This window comes from Calidris pugnax, unplaced genomic scaffold, assembly GCF_001431845.1.
Source record: "Calidris pugnax isolate Ruff unplaced genomic scaffold, ASM143184v1 scaffold225, whole genome shotgun sequence".
Lineage (NCBI taxonomy): Eukaryota > Metazoa > Chordata > Aves > Charadriiformes > Scolopacidae > Calidris > Calidris pugnax.
In genome coordinates, this window is record NW_015091072.1 from 6,537,882 (window position 1) to 6,552,437 (window position 14,556).

The 14,556-nt window shown below is 46.4% G+C and overlaps 2 protein-coding genes across 10 annotated transcripts in view; both read right to left on the bottom strand.

Moving 5' to 3' along the window:
• Positions 1–427: 427 nt before the first annotated feature.
• On the bottom strand, positions 428–7,929 carry ZDHHC23 (zinc finger, DHHC-type containing 23). Of its 3 annotated transcripts, XM_014957281.1 has the most exons (5): positions 7,794–7,929; positions 6,829–7,530; positions 5,953–6,120; positions 4,948–5,102; positions 428–4,858 (listed from the first exon to the last, which is right to left on the bottom strand). In XM_014957281.1, the coding sequence occupies exons 1-5, from the start codon at positions 7,898–7,900 to the stop codon at positions 4,848–4,850; spliced, it is 1,143 nt and encodes a 380-aa protein (XP_014812767.1). In that variant the 5' UTR covers positions 7,901–7,929; the 3' UTR covers positions 428–4,847. The 3 variants fall into 3 exon arrangements, with proteins under 3 accessions (XP_014812767.1, XP_014812768.1, XP_014812766.1); XM_014957282.1 differs by lacking the exon at positions 4,948–5,102; XM_014957280.1 differs by having other exon boundaries at positions 428–5,102.
• A 1,084-nt stretch (positions 7,930–9,013) lies between these two features.
• The window catches only part of GRAMD1C (GRAM domain containing 1C), a 64,075-nt gene continuing 58,532 nt past the window's right edge, over positions 9,014–14,556 (bottom strand). For 4 of the 7 annotated variants that reach the window (XM_014957137.1, XM_014957136.1, XM_014957139.1 and 1 more), the window contains 5 exons: positions 14,010–14,189; positions 12,411–12,468; positions 11,802–11,912; positions 10,858–10,963; positions 9,014–9,240 (listed from right to left, as the gene is read on the bottom strand). In XM_014957137.1, coding sequence (XP_014812623.1) covers positions 9,163–9,240; positions 10,858–10,963; positions 11,802–11,912; positions 12,411–12,468; positions 14,010–14,189 — 533 coding nt within the window. In that variant the 3' untranslated portion in view covers positions 9,014–9,162. Of the gene's footprint in view, positions 9,241–10,857; positions 10,964–11,801; positions 11,913–12,410; positions 12,580–14,009; positions 14,190–14,556 lie in introns of those variants that run through there. The other 3 variants (XR_001413680.1, XR_001413681.1, XR_001413682.1) reach the window with 3 other exon arrangements.

Genomic DNA, 14,556 nt, shown 5'->3' on the forward strand with positions numbered 1-14,556 from the left:
GGGGTTCACAATGTATTGTGTGGGCAGGTGTAGGAAGGAAAGCATGACGCTGGACAAAAAAGGCTAGGAACCTGATCAGGTACAAACACTCAGTATCTGATAACGGTCTGCTCTTGAGACACAAGACCCCAGTTCAGAGCACCACTGCAGGGGAATATCCTTCATTTCCAGGGTGTCCAGGGTGGTGAGAACTGCCAGCAGGTCCCGCTTTCATCCCAGCCCCAAAAAACCCAAATACCAATTTTTGCAGAACTAGAAGAATACTTGTTTCCTAGCTTCTTCTTAGCCTGTTGCTCCCTTATTCCCAAATCCTGTTCACAGTTAAACAGCCACGAGATGATGGCCACTTTTGGTCATGTGACTGGCTGAGTACATGGTCATAAATCAACAGGCCACTCCACAGGTGATTTCTAATAATTTATTTTGATTCACAATTGCATCCACTTGGAAACACTGCATATGATGCAAAATGGACACACACACACACACACACGCGCGCGCCAATCCTTTCAACAAAGCTCACAAATGTGTTTCACAAAGTTTCTTCCTAAAGGTTAAGTTAAAAAAATAAAACCAAAACCCCAAACCCCACACTCACAGTTCTTCCAGAGCCCATCATTCTTCAGATTATCAGCGGAAGAGTTCCATAAAGACAAGATCTTGGGAGGCTGAATTACTGCATTTCAGAGTGAGCCTCACCTGTCTGCAGAAAGATTTTTGCTGTACAAACATTCTGATAGGGGAAGAAAATCTAGGAAACTGTAGAGTTCTTCACTGAAAACAATACAGGAAAACACATCCATAATCACAAACACTTCCTGCCCTAATGAGGCAATATACATTCATATAGAAGGAAAAAACCAAGCACATTATTAAGACATTGGGCAGTGAGGCAGTATCCATTTTATCTTCAGAAGAAATTTTACAGCAAATGGTTTCATTAAGACACTTGAAAGCAAACTACTTAAAAAGAAAAAAAGCACCATCATAGCATGAAGGCTGAAATGTGATTAGGAGTCGCAAGCAGCACCAACTCAGGCTCACCAGTGACTTTTGTCATTTAAGGACAAGTTAAACGGAGAAACAGTCAATGTAGGGACCTGTGACTTGCCTACAAAAGAGCACAATTTAAGACGACACAGTTAAAGAGTGCCAAGCCACCTTTTACAGGGTGTATCTAACGGCGCGCAGTTCTTAGTACAGTCACCAAATGGTGGGGTGCTGACATTTGGACACAGGGGGGTTAATACTACAACAGCAGCAACATCAGAACTCTGGTCCCTTAAGACTTGCCCTGGTCTGCAGAAGTCTACACGATCTGTGTGTGAAACAGCAAATGCCATGGTCATGGTTAAAGCAGAATAAACTCTGCCCAAGTCCGGGCAGAGAAACATCAAGGCTAGATATTACCAAAATTCTTCCCTGCTTCTCACCAGCTCTGGGTCTTCTCTTCTTACACAGGAAAAGCTTTTCAAGGGCCAGCAGGCTACTGTTTTCTGTACTGCCAGGTATGTGCATGCAGTTTTACTGCAAGATACTGGTCCGGGCCTTGAGGATAGACACACACACAACCCACAAGTAACCCGTCAAATTCAGCCTGCTCCCCCTGCTCCAGCACCCAGGCAGCATGGATCTAGGCAGCTACCAACTCGGTGAGTCCAAGGACTGACTCTTTACGTCTAGGTTTTAACATTTTTCTACCAGTGTGGCCAATAACAAGCTCAGCAAGAAAATACTCAGAAAAGAAACTGTTTTTTAGTGCACAAGACATCACAACAGTCTGCCCTTGCTGTAAGTGCAAAAGGGAGCATTACCCTTCAAGGGCTTCTAGCTAATTCTCATGGCTATTAAAAGGAGAGCTCCAAGTATGCATCTGAAGCTTGCAACTCTTCCACCCTTTCACATGTCCTGTTACTTTATCCTTCCCATCTCCCAAGGAATTCACAACGTAAATCCTTTCAGGAAGAAGCCTGGACTGTAAACAAAGATTTGTCTTTAAAGAAAATGTCACAATTGCTATGCAGAGTACAACCACATGAACTTCTTATACACTAGAGAATCATCACTGCATTCTCCTTCTGAAAAAAACCCAGCCTTGCAACCAACCGTTTTAGGGTCCTGAATGGTTCCAGTTCCCTCTGGAGTGAGTGCAAAAAGAAACTTACTTTAGCACTTTACCCCAACTATATTGGCGTGGGCTCGACCAAGGTATGGAATGGTTACAGTAGTCCAAGGCCCTTTGTTCCTACCTGCCCTCCAGAGTCCATGCTGCCTGGGAGAACACCACTAAGAGTGTCTCGGTGTAAGCAGTTCAAAGCATATCTCCCATGCCAGAGCTCATGAAGAGAGGAGGAACAAGGCTACACCGACAGACAGGCTGCAAAGCAGTAACCAATCTCTGCTTGTGGGAGGAAGTGATCACAACAGGGAAATGATCTGCGATCTGCTCTGCTTTCTCCCAGCCAGGAGTAGCAGGACTCCACAAAACCACTTATCTCAAACCTGTCAACACTCCGAGAGCTCTTTTGGCTCATGATTGAATTCTGCGCGTGTAACTCACAGAGACAGAGCGGTTGGCTACCTTCACTGCAGGGGTTCATTAAGCCTGGGAGGTCATTCTGCCTTAATCTTCCTAAGTGCCAGCAGGATGAGGTCTGAGAAGATCACAAACCTGCCAGCCCACAGCATCCCTCTCTCTGGGCTTGCCAAGCTCCAGTTCATCTCAGCAGGCACCACAAAATGCGTATGTGCCATGAAAACGTTTACAGACAACTCATGTGGAGGAGAGACCTTTGTGTGAATTTAAACTCCTAGGGTCAGGCTCCAGCTCCAAACAGTCAGAAGGTCATACTTGACTGCTAGAAAAAACAGTTAGCACAGTCCCACTGAGTGTCTTTTCCTTCACAATAGGGCCAGGGAAGTGGTCAGAAACCTCGTAGTGTGTTCGGTTAGAGTCAGGAAGCAATAGAGGTGTCCCCTTCACCTCCTTATGAAGGATTGCTCACTGGATGAAAAGGGGTAAGAGGAAATAAGGGACACTCAGTAAGTCAGTCACCAGTTTCTGCACAGCCATGTTCCAAGTGCAGCTACTCCTCTATTATCCGCTGGCTATAGAGGGCCACTTGGGGAAACCAAACAGCACAAAGAGGGACATGGTCGTCACCTTAAACTGGGACATAGAATCAGGAGCACACAACACCAAATACGGCAGGGATCTCAAGGGACACCCCAACCCTGCCACCATCCATCTATTCATCAGAGATAATGTACAGCGAATTTGCATCACTCAGCCAACATCCCCCAGCTGCCTGCCACACACCAGGAGTCAGGGAGTATGATCTGTGCACATCTGAAAACATCAGTATCTAGGAGGAGGCTCTTCCCTCTGCTTCTGCATCTTAGGCCCGATCTGTAACTCTTGTGCCACAGTCCCAGGATTTTCCGACCAGACCTTTCATATTATTAGTGCAGGGCCAACAACATACACAAAGGGATTAAAACAAAAAGCAACAAAAAAAACCCCACCACCCACCCACAAAACCCAGAAACCATCACCACCAAAACCTTGTGATTTCAGCTGAAGCTCAAGGCTGGGCAATACTAGAGACGCAGGGCTGCTGAGGATCAGGTAGCATTCTTCCAGAACACACTCAACACATCGATTCACCTGCCAGTGCAGGTAATTTACCCCAGCAGCTGCCAGCTCCCAGCAAACCCTCTCCACCTCCCTACATGCACAGAACTGTTCTTGGCTTCCTGGCTTCAGAAAACAGATCTAGTCAGGCAGCTCCACAGTCACTGGGTTGAGAAGAGACTGAATCGCTGTGTTACTAGCAAGAAAACCAACCAAGATACCACCTACCAAAAATGCTGTTAGCAGAATTGTCTACTCTCCCACAGACTCCCTTCTCCCACAGAGGGAGAAGGGTAGTTTCCATAAAGCAACAGTAACATTGGGACAGCACTCTGTTTTCCCTTCAGAGCCCACCGTTACGTGTAGCTGCAAAACAGCTCCTTCTTACTTGGTATATTTACCTGCTGTCTCACGTCACAATCCATAATCAGAGCAGAAACGCTTTGAGGGAGATGAGCCAAGCCTTCAAACAAACACAGACCCAGCTTGCAGAAAGAACGAGATCGAAGACGACAGTGTCTTCTCACCCAGTCAGACAAATGGGGATGGAATAACAACTGCAGGGGTGAAGAGGTGAAGTGATCTTAAAGCCCTACAGGAACGTTGCTCACAAAGGCACTTAATACAAGCATGTATACAGCTGGATGGAACAGCAGATAGAAAAAAAATATATGCACCAGAGAGGAGAGAACTGCTCAGTGGCTGCCTGGACACAGTCTCTTTTAGCCTAAGAGCCTGGCTTCTGCAGTGGTCCATCTGTTCACCCTCCTGAATTCTCTGAAGTGTTGCACATAGGCACGAGCCAGGGATTCCTTAGCCTTTGCAGGAACCAGTGCACCTCTGAAGTCCAGCAGTGGGTTCCTCTTGGTGCCAGGGTTTACACCTAACGAAAACTCAAGTTCTCAAAACCTTGTGCTCTTCTTCCTGCCGAGCTGAGCTGCACAAAGTTTCCCAAAAAAGGCAGCAGGCTCCTTCTCTCCAGGTTTGTGCGTATGGCTTACTGCTTTCTGCATCCTATTGCTGGCTGACAGCACACGAAGAACCATTCTGCCTGGGAAAGCCTCCGATGTCGTCAGTGATGGGATAGGCAGCCCATACACCAACCATGAAGGAAGGGTGTGGGAGGAAGGAGTTCTAGTGGAAGGGGGCCATTCCCCTGCTAAAGAAAGTCAGTCAACATCATCTGCAGAAAGAGGGGTGTCACACGATGTCTTCAGCAGAGTGCTGTGGAGGAGAAGACCCCAGGCTCAAGAAATGGCCCCAGTTGCATAGGAAACCCCTGTTATACTGGCCAGTGTCTATCACTAACCCACCCAGGAGCCTGCGCCCAGTGTTGTCCCGCAGAGCCAGCCGAGCTTCCCTCTCGGTCACGTTGTAGCTGATGTTCAACAGCTGGATAAGGAGGATGTATCCCATGCCAGCTGTTACAATCGCACAGTACCACACACAGGTGAACGACAGAGCAGAGCTGGCAGCAGGGAAAAAGATGGGAAGGAAGCCATTTAGTTTTGGAGCAGCTGCTTTAGAGTGACTTTCCCTGGTAATCACTATCCTTTCAAATCCCTGTCTACATCTGCCACAGTGATCTCACTTCACTGCTTTCATCAGATAATCCTTAAAGGCTTTCTCCAAATTAAAGCTTCAGGGCTTACTTAATGAGAGCTTTTAGCACTACCAGAGCTACTCTTGCACATTGCTATCACAGTACCTAGCACTTTACTCTCACTGTTGTAAAGGTACCTGGTCCTTATTTAAGGTCGCAACGATGTTCACACTCAATAGATCATGAAATGGAGTGCAGAAGAAGGTAGTCCCTCGTGCTAGTGCACTCTGCCCATCAATGGCAGCACCAGACTCTGAAGTCGTGTCAAATGCTTCTCATCACCCTCCCTGCCAGACAAGGCATATTAACACTGTCTGCTCTAAGCAGATAACTCGGAGGGACAGTCACCAGATAAACAGTGAGGGATGAGAGGGAAAGACAGCACGTGGATTCCAGACTATCGGACCATTACCTGGATCTGGGGGCAAACATACTTAAGAGTGTATCTTCTATACAGGACACAATAAATAAAGACTTCAAACCCCAGCTCCTCCAATAACTTTTTCCAAACAAATGGAGATTTCTGAGTCTCAGGCCCCCCACCCTGGCAAAAGCAGCGATGCATCCCTGCTTTCCAGAGATTTTTAGGGAGCACTTTTTGGTCAGGTTTAACAGCCAACAGCATTCATCTAGAGCACAGAATGAGGAACAGGAGCTAAGCTGCCTAGTCAGGACCAAGTTCCCACCCCAGCTCTCTCCCAGGCAGACATCTCACCTGTAGTCAGAATAGGCCCCCGGGCAGTAGAACAATGCCACAAATGGAGTTCGGTCCCTACAGACGGTGTGCAGGGTCAACGTAATCCCATACACAGAGGTGAGCATGAAGAAGGAGAGTGCAAGGATGAATGCTTGGTGGTTCTGCTCCCCTACACAGCTGTTAATCCTCCAAAAGGAAAAGAGAGATTACTTTGCTTAAAAAGAAAAGCAGCTGGCTTCTCTTTCCTCCTCCCACCCCCAGCCATCAGAAAACCTGATTTCCAAGGTGCTTCTATACAATATAGGCTAAGAACTTTAAAACACATTCAAAGAAGCTTTATAGCTTTTTATAGAAAGGTTATAGGCACAAGTCAACAGGCCAGTAAGGTAACTGTAGTAGGCCATTTGCCTCAAACATAGCAAATGTAGCATCCTTTGCTGAGACACATCTATACCCTACTGCTTCTTGGTACAGCTTTAGGTTCCCTTGATCCAGGACAGCACTAAGGCAAATTAACTGCAGGATTGCTAGTGCTCCACAGACCAAATCTTTAAAAATAAAATAAATTTAAAAAATCAAACACCCCTCCTCCTCCAAAAAACAAAAAACCCCTCCACCCCTCCAAAAAAACCCAAATGAAAACCAGTAGAGAACTAAAGTAAATTCTGGAGTATGCTGTAGAAGTTACCAGCTATCAGGTCAACCTCCTTACACTAAAATAGTCTAAGTTGTTCTTTAAAATGGTACATAAAAATTTACTGTTTTAAAAAACGTCACCAGGTCTTGCACATAACAAAAGCAAACCTGTTTGACAGAAACAAAAAAAGAAGCTAACTTAAAAAAGGGGGAAAGAGAGAGAGAGAACACGTCTAGCCTCAGCAGTACAAAACCTACCAGACACAGTGATGATCCAGTCTCCTTACACACCTGCCACAAAGCCGGCAGTGCCCTGCTCGGGCTGGTCTGACCAGCTGGCATTTAGTGCACCAGTCCTTTTTCACACCTTCTGGCTCCTCAGCTGACATCCTGGAATAGCCTTTGGCCTCCCCATTCACAGCACGGCCACTGGCAGCTCCTGAGGCGGTGATGCCATGGAGCCCGTTGGAGCTTCCTCTAACGCTCTTGTTGGGCAAACCCTGGTGCGATGACTTCACATCGCTTGCTGGGATGGGAAGGTAGCCAGGGTCTTTCTTGGCTCGAGACAAGGCTGCAAGCATTAGAATTAACCCGCACGTGAGAGCGACCACTTGGGAATACCCCACGTGGCCGCGGGGAACCACCTCCTGGAGAAACACATAGTACATGTAGCCCAAGGAGAAGAGCCCTAGGCTCAAGAAGAAGAGAGTCCGTTCCTTCCTCCTGTGGGTGAGGTAGTAATACCAGAGCACCACCACGGGCAGAGACGTCAAGACGACGAGCCCCAGCAGGAAGTGCAGAGCGGCAACGTGGAGGAGGACGGGGAGCAGGACGAGGGGTGGCACAAGGCTGAGGTTGACCTTCACGGCCCCCGCGAACCAGGGGACCCGCACACGGTCAGCCACGGTCTCGGCGATTCTTTCCAAAGCTCCCGGAGGCAGGGATTTGCAGGTCAGCCACCTGTTCGGGGCGGGAAGCACACACACCGGCTGGCAGGCGGGCAGCCGCGCACCCCGAGGCCCTTCCCCGCTCTCCTCCCGCTCCCGCAGCCTGCCCTACGGTGGGCACGGCCCGCCCGCCGCCCCTTTTCCCTTCTCTCCCGTCGAGTTTCCCTCAGAAGCGGCGGGCAGCTCCCCTTCCCCTCAGGGCGGCAGGCGAGGGGACACCCTGAGAGCCCCCGCCGGGGGAAAGGTGTCCCGCAGGGGGCCCGGCGGAGCCGTTACCTCTCGCAGCCCTCGTCCAGGTCCTCGCAGTCGCAGCAGCACGCCGCCAGGTGGTTCCTCTCCCCCCTCCGGTCCACGTACTCGCAGCAGCAGAGGGGCTCCTCCATCGCCGCCGCCGCCGCCGCCGCCGCCGCCGCCAGCCCTCCCCTCAGCCTCAACCGCCACCGCCCTTCTTCCCTCAGCCTCAACCGCCGCCGGGCCCGGGACGCGGCGCGCGCGGCAGCCCGGCCCAATGCCTGGCGGGGAGGGGCGGGGCTGCCCGTGACGCGGTGGCACCTGCCTTAAAGGGGACAGCGCAACAGGTGGAGGCAGGGGCCCGGCGGGAGGGCTTCGCTACCCCCCCCCCCCCCCCCCCCCCCCGGCTTTTAACTAAATGGTAGATGAATCATGGCCCCTCCCCGGGGTGGGCAAAGCTTCCCACGCAACACACCCCCCCACACACACCATGGGTGTTTAAACCTGGCATTTTGGGGGCTGAAGCACCCACAGGCAGGAACCCCTCCCCGCACCTGCCATAGGAGGCAGCCAGAAGAACCCAAGCCACCACCAAGCCACCACCAAGCGCTTGCCCACCCTGGGGGATGGTGCCTTTCCCCCTGCTTTATTGTTTTTATTTTCATCTTCCTTCTCCCAACCTGGTGAGAAAAAGCTCAGAGCCAGAAGAAAAGGTGCTTCGGCATCAGCCATCAAGAACCGAAGAGCAGCCGTTGAGGGTGGGGAAGAGACCGAGGGCTGAGATTTCTCTGGGAGAGCTCAAAACATATGGCAGGAGGCAGCCTGCCAAAGCTAGCAAGCAGCACGCAGGAGAGATGTAGCGAAGAGGTACCAAGCGTTTTCCTGTTTAGTTAATTAATCTTAAAAATATTCATCCTTAAAGATGGTGACTTGTTTTCCAAGTCCCCGTGGCTAAAAAAAGCACACAAATATCTTGTGGCTGTGAAACCACTACCTGTTCTTTTTCTGCAAAAACACTCTTCCTTGATGGTCATTTTTCAAGTTGACGTAAAAGGCTACAATTTTGTTGAAGACAAGCCCTTTGCTGAAGGTGTCCTCCCCACCTCCAAAAGGTGCAGATCCATTAACCAGCAAGTACCACTGCCCTCGCTTACTCACCATGGGGTTTGGGAGCTCCACACCGTTCCTACGCCAGACCCTGCTGCCAGCCCCACGTCCTGGGCAGACAGAGCACCGGGCTACAGGAACGCAGAACCCAACTCAACTTCTGTCCAGAAACCTTTATTCCGTGCAGTTTTTGAACCAAACAGTAAAGAGTCCAAAGGTGACAGTTACAATCGCTACACCCAACAAGTCCTCAACACACACATCTCTTCTTCCGATGTCTTGAATGGAAAAAGGCCGATGTGGGTTATTAACTCTCCGTCTTGCCGCTCTGTGTCCTGTTCAAGTGGTCAAAGCTTCTTTGGAGCATGGAAAGGGAGATCTTTAGCTGCGAAGACACAACCATCATACCCACCCCCAATTACTTAAGTTAGTCTCCTGCATGGGTGAGTGATATCAGGAAAATAATGTCTCCCTCCTCCCTTTACTTTTAAAGACTTCATGCTATTTCCTCCTCCCTGTTTCTATAAACAGTTGCCTTCCCGTGCTCTCCTAACAGCTATACCCTGTACAGTTTGTCATACTGGACTGTTAGTAATTATAAAGTCTTAACACCTCACCAGACAACAGTGCGGAAGATAAGCCACCCCAGTAGATAAGCCACCCCAGTCATTTTTAGTCACGGTTAACATTCATAGCAAATACTCTAAGGAACATGACAGCAAAGCATGAATTTTCTTTCAATGCCTGGCTCTCCCAATGCATTTTGGTGCACAAAATGTGTTTAGATTATTGACAACTCTCAGAAAACACAAGGTAACAAGCACTAAGATGTGTCATGACTTCCAGACAAAAGTGTTACTTGGGATGAAAAAGGTGGTTGAATTCTCACTTTTTTTTTTCCCCACTGTATTTGTTCAAAAGGCAGATTAACACTTCAGAATTAGGAATTTTTTGGGTAGTAAGAGAAACTGAAAAGGGTGTGGAAACCTAGAAATTCATTCCTACAGCAAGATTTCCAGCACTCAACCTTTTTCAAGCTGTGATCAAAATGGTTAATAGATTAATAGCAATTTTGTGTGCAGAGACACCTCTGAACAAGGAATATCAAAAATGGCTCCTTTTTCTACCCTCCTTTAGTGCGTGGGAGAACATAGAGCAAACTGGTGATGGATAGAGGTACATGTGAACTCCCCCACAGCTTTCCTAATCTAATAATTTCTTCTGTCACATTTTAAGATTTAATAAAAGAACTTAAAACCAGAACATTTATAGGTTATAAGTAAAAAAAACCCCAAAGTATGCATTTACTGGCCTTCACTTACTGAGTTGAAATTTCAGTCTAGGGGTTTACCAGTCCTGGACTTCAGGATCAGAGAAACACAACAGCATTCAACCACCTCATTTTTTTTATATAGTGTTTGTAGTATGTAAGAGCCCAGAAGTGTAAAGTACTGGGAAGAAGGAAGATTGGCTCCATAGTTATGGAGCCACTCAGAGACATACAGCCTGTAGAATTTATTTTTTATTGGAGACCCATTGATACCAAGGGTAAGTGAAGCTCTCACCCATATCTAGAAAAGTAGTGGGGAGCAAAAGCCAGGATAAACCTGAATGAAGAAATCCCATAACGAGGTGGGCAAATACTTAACATTACATTTTGAGGAGTCTTAGAAAAGAGGATCTGTTCTGAGATACTCAAGTCTTTGCTTTGTCATGATTCAGAATTGCATCAACACATCTCATCAATTAAAGTACTTGACAGATTTAAGAAAGTTGACATGAATATTTCATCTTAATCAACAAGAAAAAAACCAAAGCCCAAAACATCAGAAACATGAGCACTGCCTATGTACTAAATTCAAGCCTAGGACAAAACAGGTCAGGGAGTCATAGAAACCTTTTTTTAGCACTAAATGTCAAACAAGAGCTGTGATGGTGTAAGGCAGAAGAACTTGAGTTGTTGAGAAACAAGAATATCACCAGGAAAGACCGGCAGACCTACCTGCTCAAGCATTTCAATTGAGTCTCTCAAAACTCCCTTCACGTGTTTAACCTGTTCCTTATCGTACTGAGGGATCTCCTCTTTTGATACCATTTCTGGGGATATGCTGAAAGAGATTGAGACTACATCAGAAACACGAAACAAGCATCTCCATGCCTTTCTAAAAGCAACTTCTCTCTGCCACCATTGTTTCGCCACTGCCAAAAGCATGCTTTCCCAAAAGCTACATAAAAAGCTGCCTGCAATTGAATTTCAATCCCTGTTGCCATGAAAATACTGCCTTGGACCTTTATAGACAATGGCTGCCACAGACAAATGAGCTCACATTATGTCTACAATTTAAGTTTTCACGCTTCAGGGGGCAAGATCCTTCTTATGAAGAAAGTTACTCTAATCAGTTCCGAGATGATCAACAGAGGTCACCACACCACCTTCACGCTCAAGATCAGGTTATTGCTTCCTCTCTTGAATATAGTTAAAAACATATCTGAGCCTCTTCCATGTATCTGAATACAAAAGGTACCTAACGTGGAAGTTTGAGGTGGAAAAGAGATTTAGCAGGAGACTCTCAGAAAAGAGGCTAAAAAGTTAAGTGAATCTTTACCATTACATTTGAGACCGTGCTGCTTCACCCAGATGAAGCGAGCACTTTGGTTCCGTGATCAGCACTATGATATTCACAGAAGATGAGTCACAGCACGGTGATAAATGCAAGCTAAGGTTAACACTCCCCCAAAAAACAGCTTGTCAAAGGAGAAATTTATTACTGCAAGATGCAGTCAAGACATGCCACTGGATATCAGCATAGACCACAGAAAAGCAGCAAGCCCCAGCAGCTTTTGAAGACTTACCACCGAGTTTCATTGTTCAAAATTTATTTCTTTAGATCAGACTCTCAAATAAGCTGAGGAAGAAAGAAAGCAAAGACTGTGAATTCAACTTACTTCAAAGAGCTTTCTTCCTGAAGCTGGACATGATAGAGGGACTGAGCTGCATGCTCAATCTTTGACAGTTTGAGAAACAGTGTTATATTCAGCAAGACCAAGAGCAGCAAACTGTTGAGAGAAGAGAACAAAAATCAAGTCCTGTAACAATTTTGGTTGCAAAGCTACAGAAACAAGACCTGAGCTAAAAACTTAAGAGAATCCTTCTGGGAAAAAAAAAGAAAAGTGTGGGGTGCGCTACACTGAAAATAAAGATCTATCCAATTCTTAGCCATTGGCGTTAAGCTGTGTAATAGCAACCAATAGGAATGACAACAATGTCTCCTCTTGGAGCTTTTAAAACTAGGAATGAGTAAATTCTAGACTTTTTTTTTGTAATCAGACCTAAGTAAACCTGCAAGGTAGACTAGCTTGGCAAATCAGTGTTTTCATTCCATGTGTCACTTAAGTCAATCCACTCCCCTCCTATACCTGAGTGCTCCATTCAAACTGGGTTAGGACCTATCGTGCTACATGCAATGTTAACATGCAGGTGAGGTACAGACAAATACAGATAAAGACCAAGATGAGCTTGAGTCAAGCCACATTTTAATGCAAGTGAGTACTTACAAGACACTCATTACTACAATGATGGTGGTGGTCCTACTTACAGCGTCTCTTTTCCTTCCTATAGGGCATGGAAGAGAAGGAGGTTAAAAAGTACTGAAGAACATTCCTAAAGGATGCCTGCAGATACATGCCAGTGCTCAGCACTTCACACAGAATAGCTCAACAGCTTCTGATGGAAAAAAATAACAGATCACATGGCTGCACACAAGATCATCTCCAACATTCACCAAGGCGTTCTCGCCATCACCTCAGACAAGTCAGCCAGGCACTCAGGCTCTTCCATAGGGAGCAGGATTCCCTCTATACCAGTATGCTGTGGAGAACACAGCACTGGGCTACATTCATGTGAAATCTAGATAGCCTCAGAAGGCTACAGTCCATCCATCACTGACACTCATTCAACACATTCACTGCTAGTCACACACGAGCAGAGACAGCCTGCAAAGTGGCTCTCTTCTGCTTGTTCTCCTGACCTATCTTTCTGACAATTAGTGTCAAATCAAGTTCTGTTACTTGTCCCATCTTTACTGGCTTGGTTTATGTCCTGGCCTGAAAATAGCCTTTCCAAAGGGCATCTGCTAGTCATCAGGCAACAGGGATCAGACACTAAAGATGGAGAGGAATTGTGCATGTCCTCTCCAAACTGAGCAGCAATCACCTACCGCTGTGGGCAGGCTGATTTTTAAATAAAATTACCTCTTCTCCTAAATCAGTTCCTTACGTTCATGTTTCCTGCCCTGGACAAGGGGCGTACAAAAAAGCTGTAGTGTATACTCAGACAGACACACTCACCTGAAAAGGTGGAGCAGCAGTAGCAAAATTAAGTAATCAGGAAGTAATCTCAGCTGGGTAAAGAGTCCATTACACATGCTGTTGATCCAAGTGCACTCTCAGCACTATACTCAAGTGTTGTCTCCCCCTTTAGGAAAGGGCACTTGCTCCTACTTCAGGGTTTACAATTCAACTTGTGTCATGAGATCCACCATTCTCTGGCACACATTAGTGCACAGATGCTCCTCATCCCTGTAGGTGTAGCTAATATTGTATATGCTAGTGTCCAAGCCTGCCATGCCTAGTGGCAGTGGAACTGCAAGAAATGCTTCAGTGACATAGAAATTACAGAAGCAGACAGGAAATGGACTCTTAAATATTAAAAAAAATATCAAATAAGAGATCACAGGGCCAAGAGCCAAGTGACAGCTAAAGATAAATCAACTCATGAGTTGTGTGTGCAGTTATTGGAAGAAACAAACCAGTTTTTCAGCAACTTCACAAAAGTCAGGTTAAATTTCTTTCTTATCCTATCTTATTTTCAATCCTATGCAGGTACAGTGCAGCATTTTAGGTATGAGTTGTTTTTTGTCTTTTCTGTTTAAGAGAGGGTGAGATTAGGTTTAATTTCATGAGATACTCATCATAAAATGTGACTATGCACGCTCCAAGTGTATTTTATGCAAACCTGAACACAAAGCATTTGCTATCACACCAATTAAAGACAATGAGAGCAATATACACACAAGGGTTATTCTTGCACTGTTTTCAAAGTTAAGTTTTCTTCAACAGATCTTTTTGGAAAACAATTTATATAAAAATTCCTACCTATTATACTGCCCTGGGACTCTACTCCCATGTCACCAGAGGAGTGTTGGGAAGAACGTTTGGGAAGCGATTCTGCTAGACTCCGGTGTAAAGTGCGTCGTCTTCGTCTAAGAGCAACTAATTTTCCAGAGTCTTCTATAGACTGATTAATTGCATATTCCTCCATTAGGAGATCCGATTCTGCGGTGGAAAAAATAACATTACTGAACTTTCAAAAGGAAAGCCGAGAAGCCTAGCACTGAAGAATGAAGTTGTGAGATATGGAGGGTGGCAGTGAAAGAGTTAAGTGCACTTTCTAGTAAATGAACTTAGAACAGGTAATCAACACGAACTACACCTTAACCTATACCACCTGCCCTGTTTGCTAGGTACCATTTAGTACACTTTGCAGATACCATGTACATTCAGCCTAGGCAGGATTGTCTAATGGCGTTAGGCAGCAGCTGAAGGAGCACTTGAAGACTGTTAGACTGAGACTAGGAACTGTGTTAAATTGAGTCCACAGCCGTGGCTGGCCAGGCTGTTGACAGACACAGCCAGGAGAACC

Coding starts and splice junctions, on each gene's coding strand:
- ZDHHC23 (XM_014957280.1), bottom strand. CDS start 7,900: ATGGAGGAGCCCCTCTGCTGCTGCGAGTACGTGGACCGGAGGGGGGAG. Junction 6,121..6,828: donor CTGGATCATCACTGTGTCTG/GTAGGTTTTGTA, acceptor TTCCTTTTGGAG/GATTAACAGCTGTGTAGGGG. Junction 5,103..5,952: donor GGGGCCTATTCTGACTACAG/GTGAGATGTCTG, acceptor CCCTGCTGCCAG/CTCTGCTCTGTCGTTCACCT.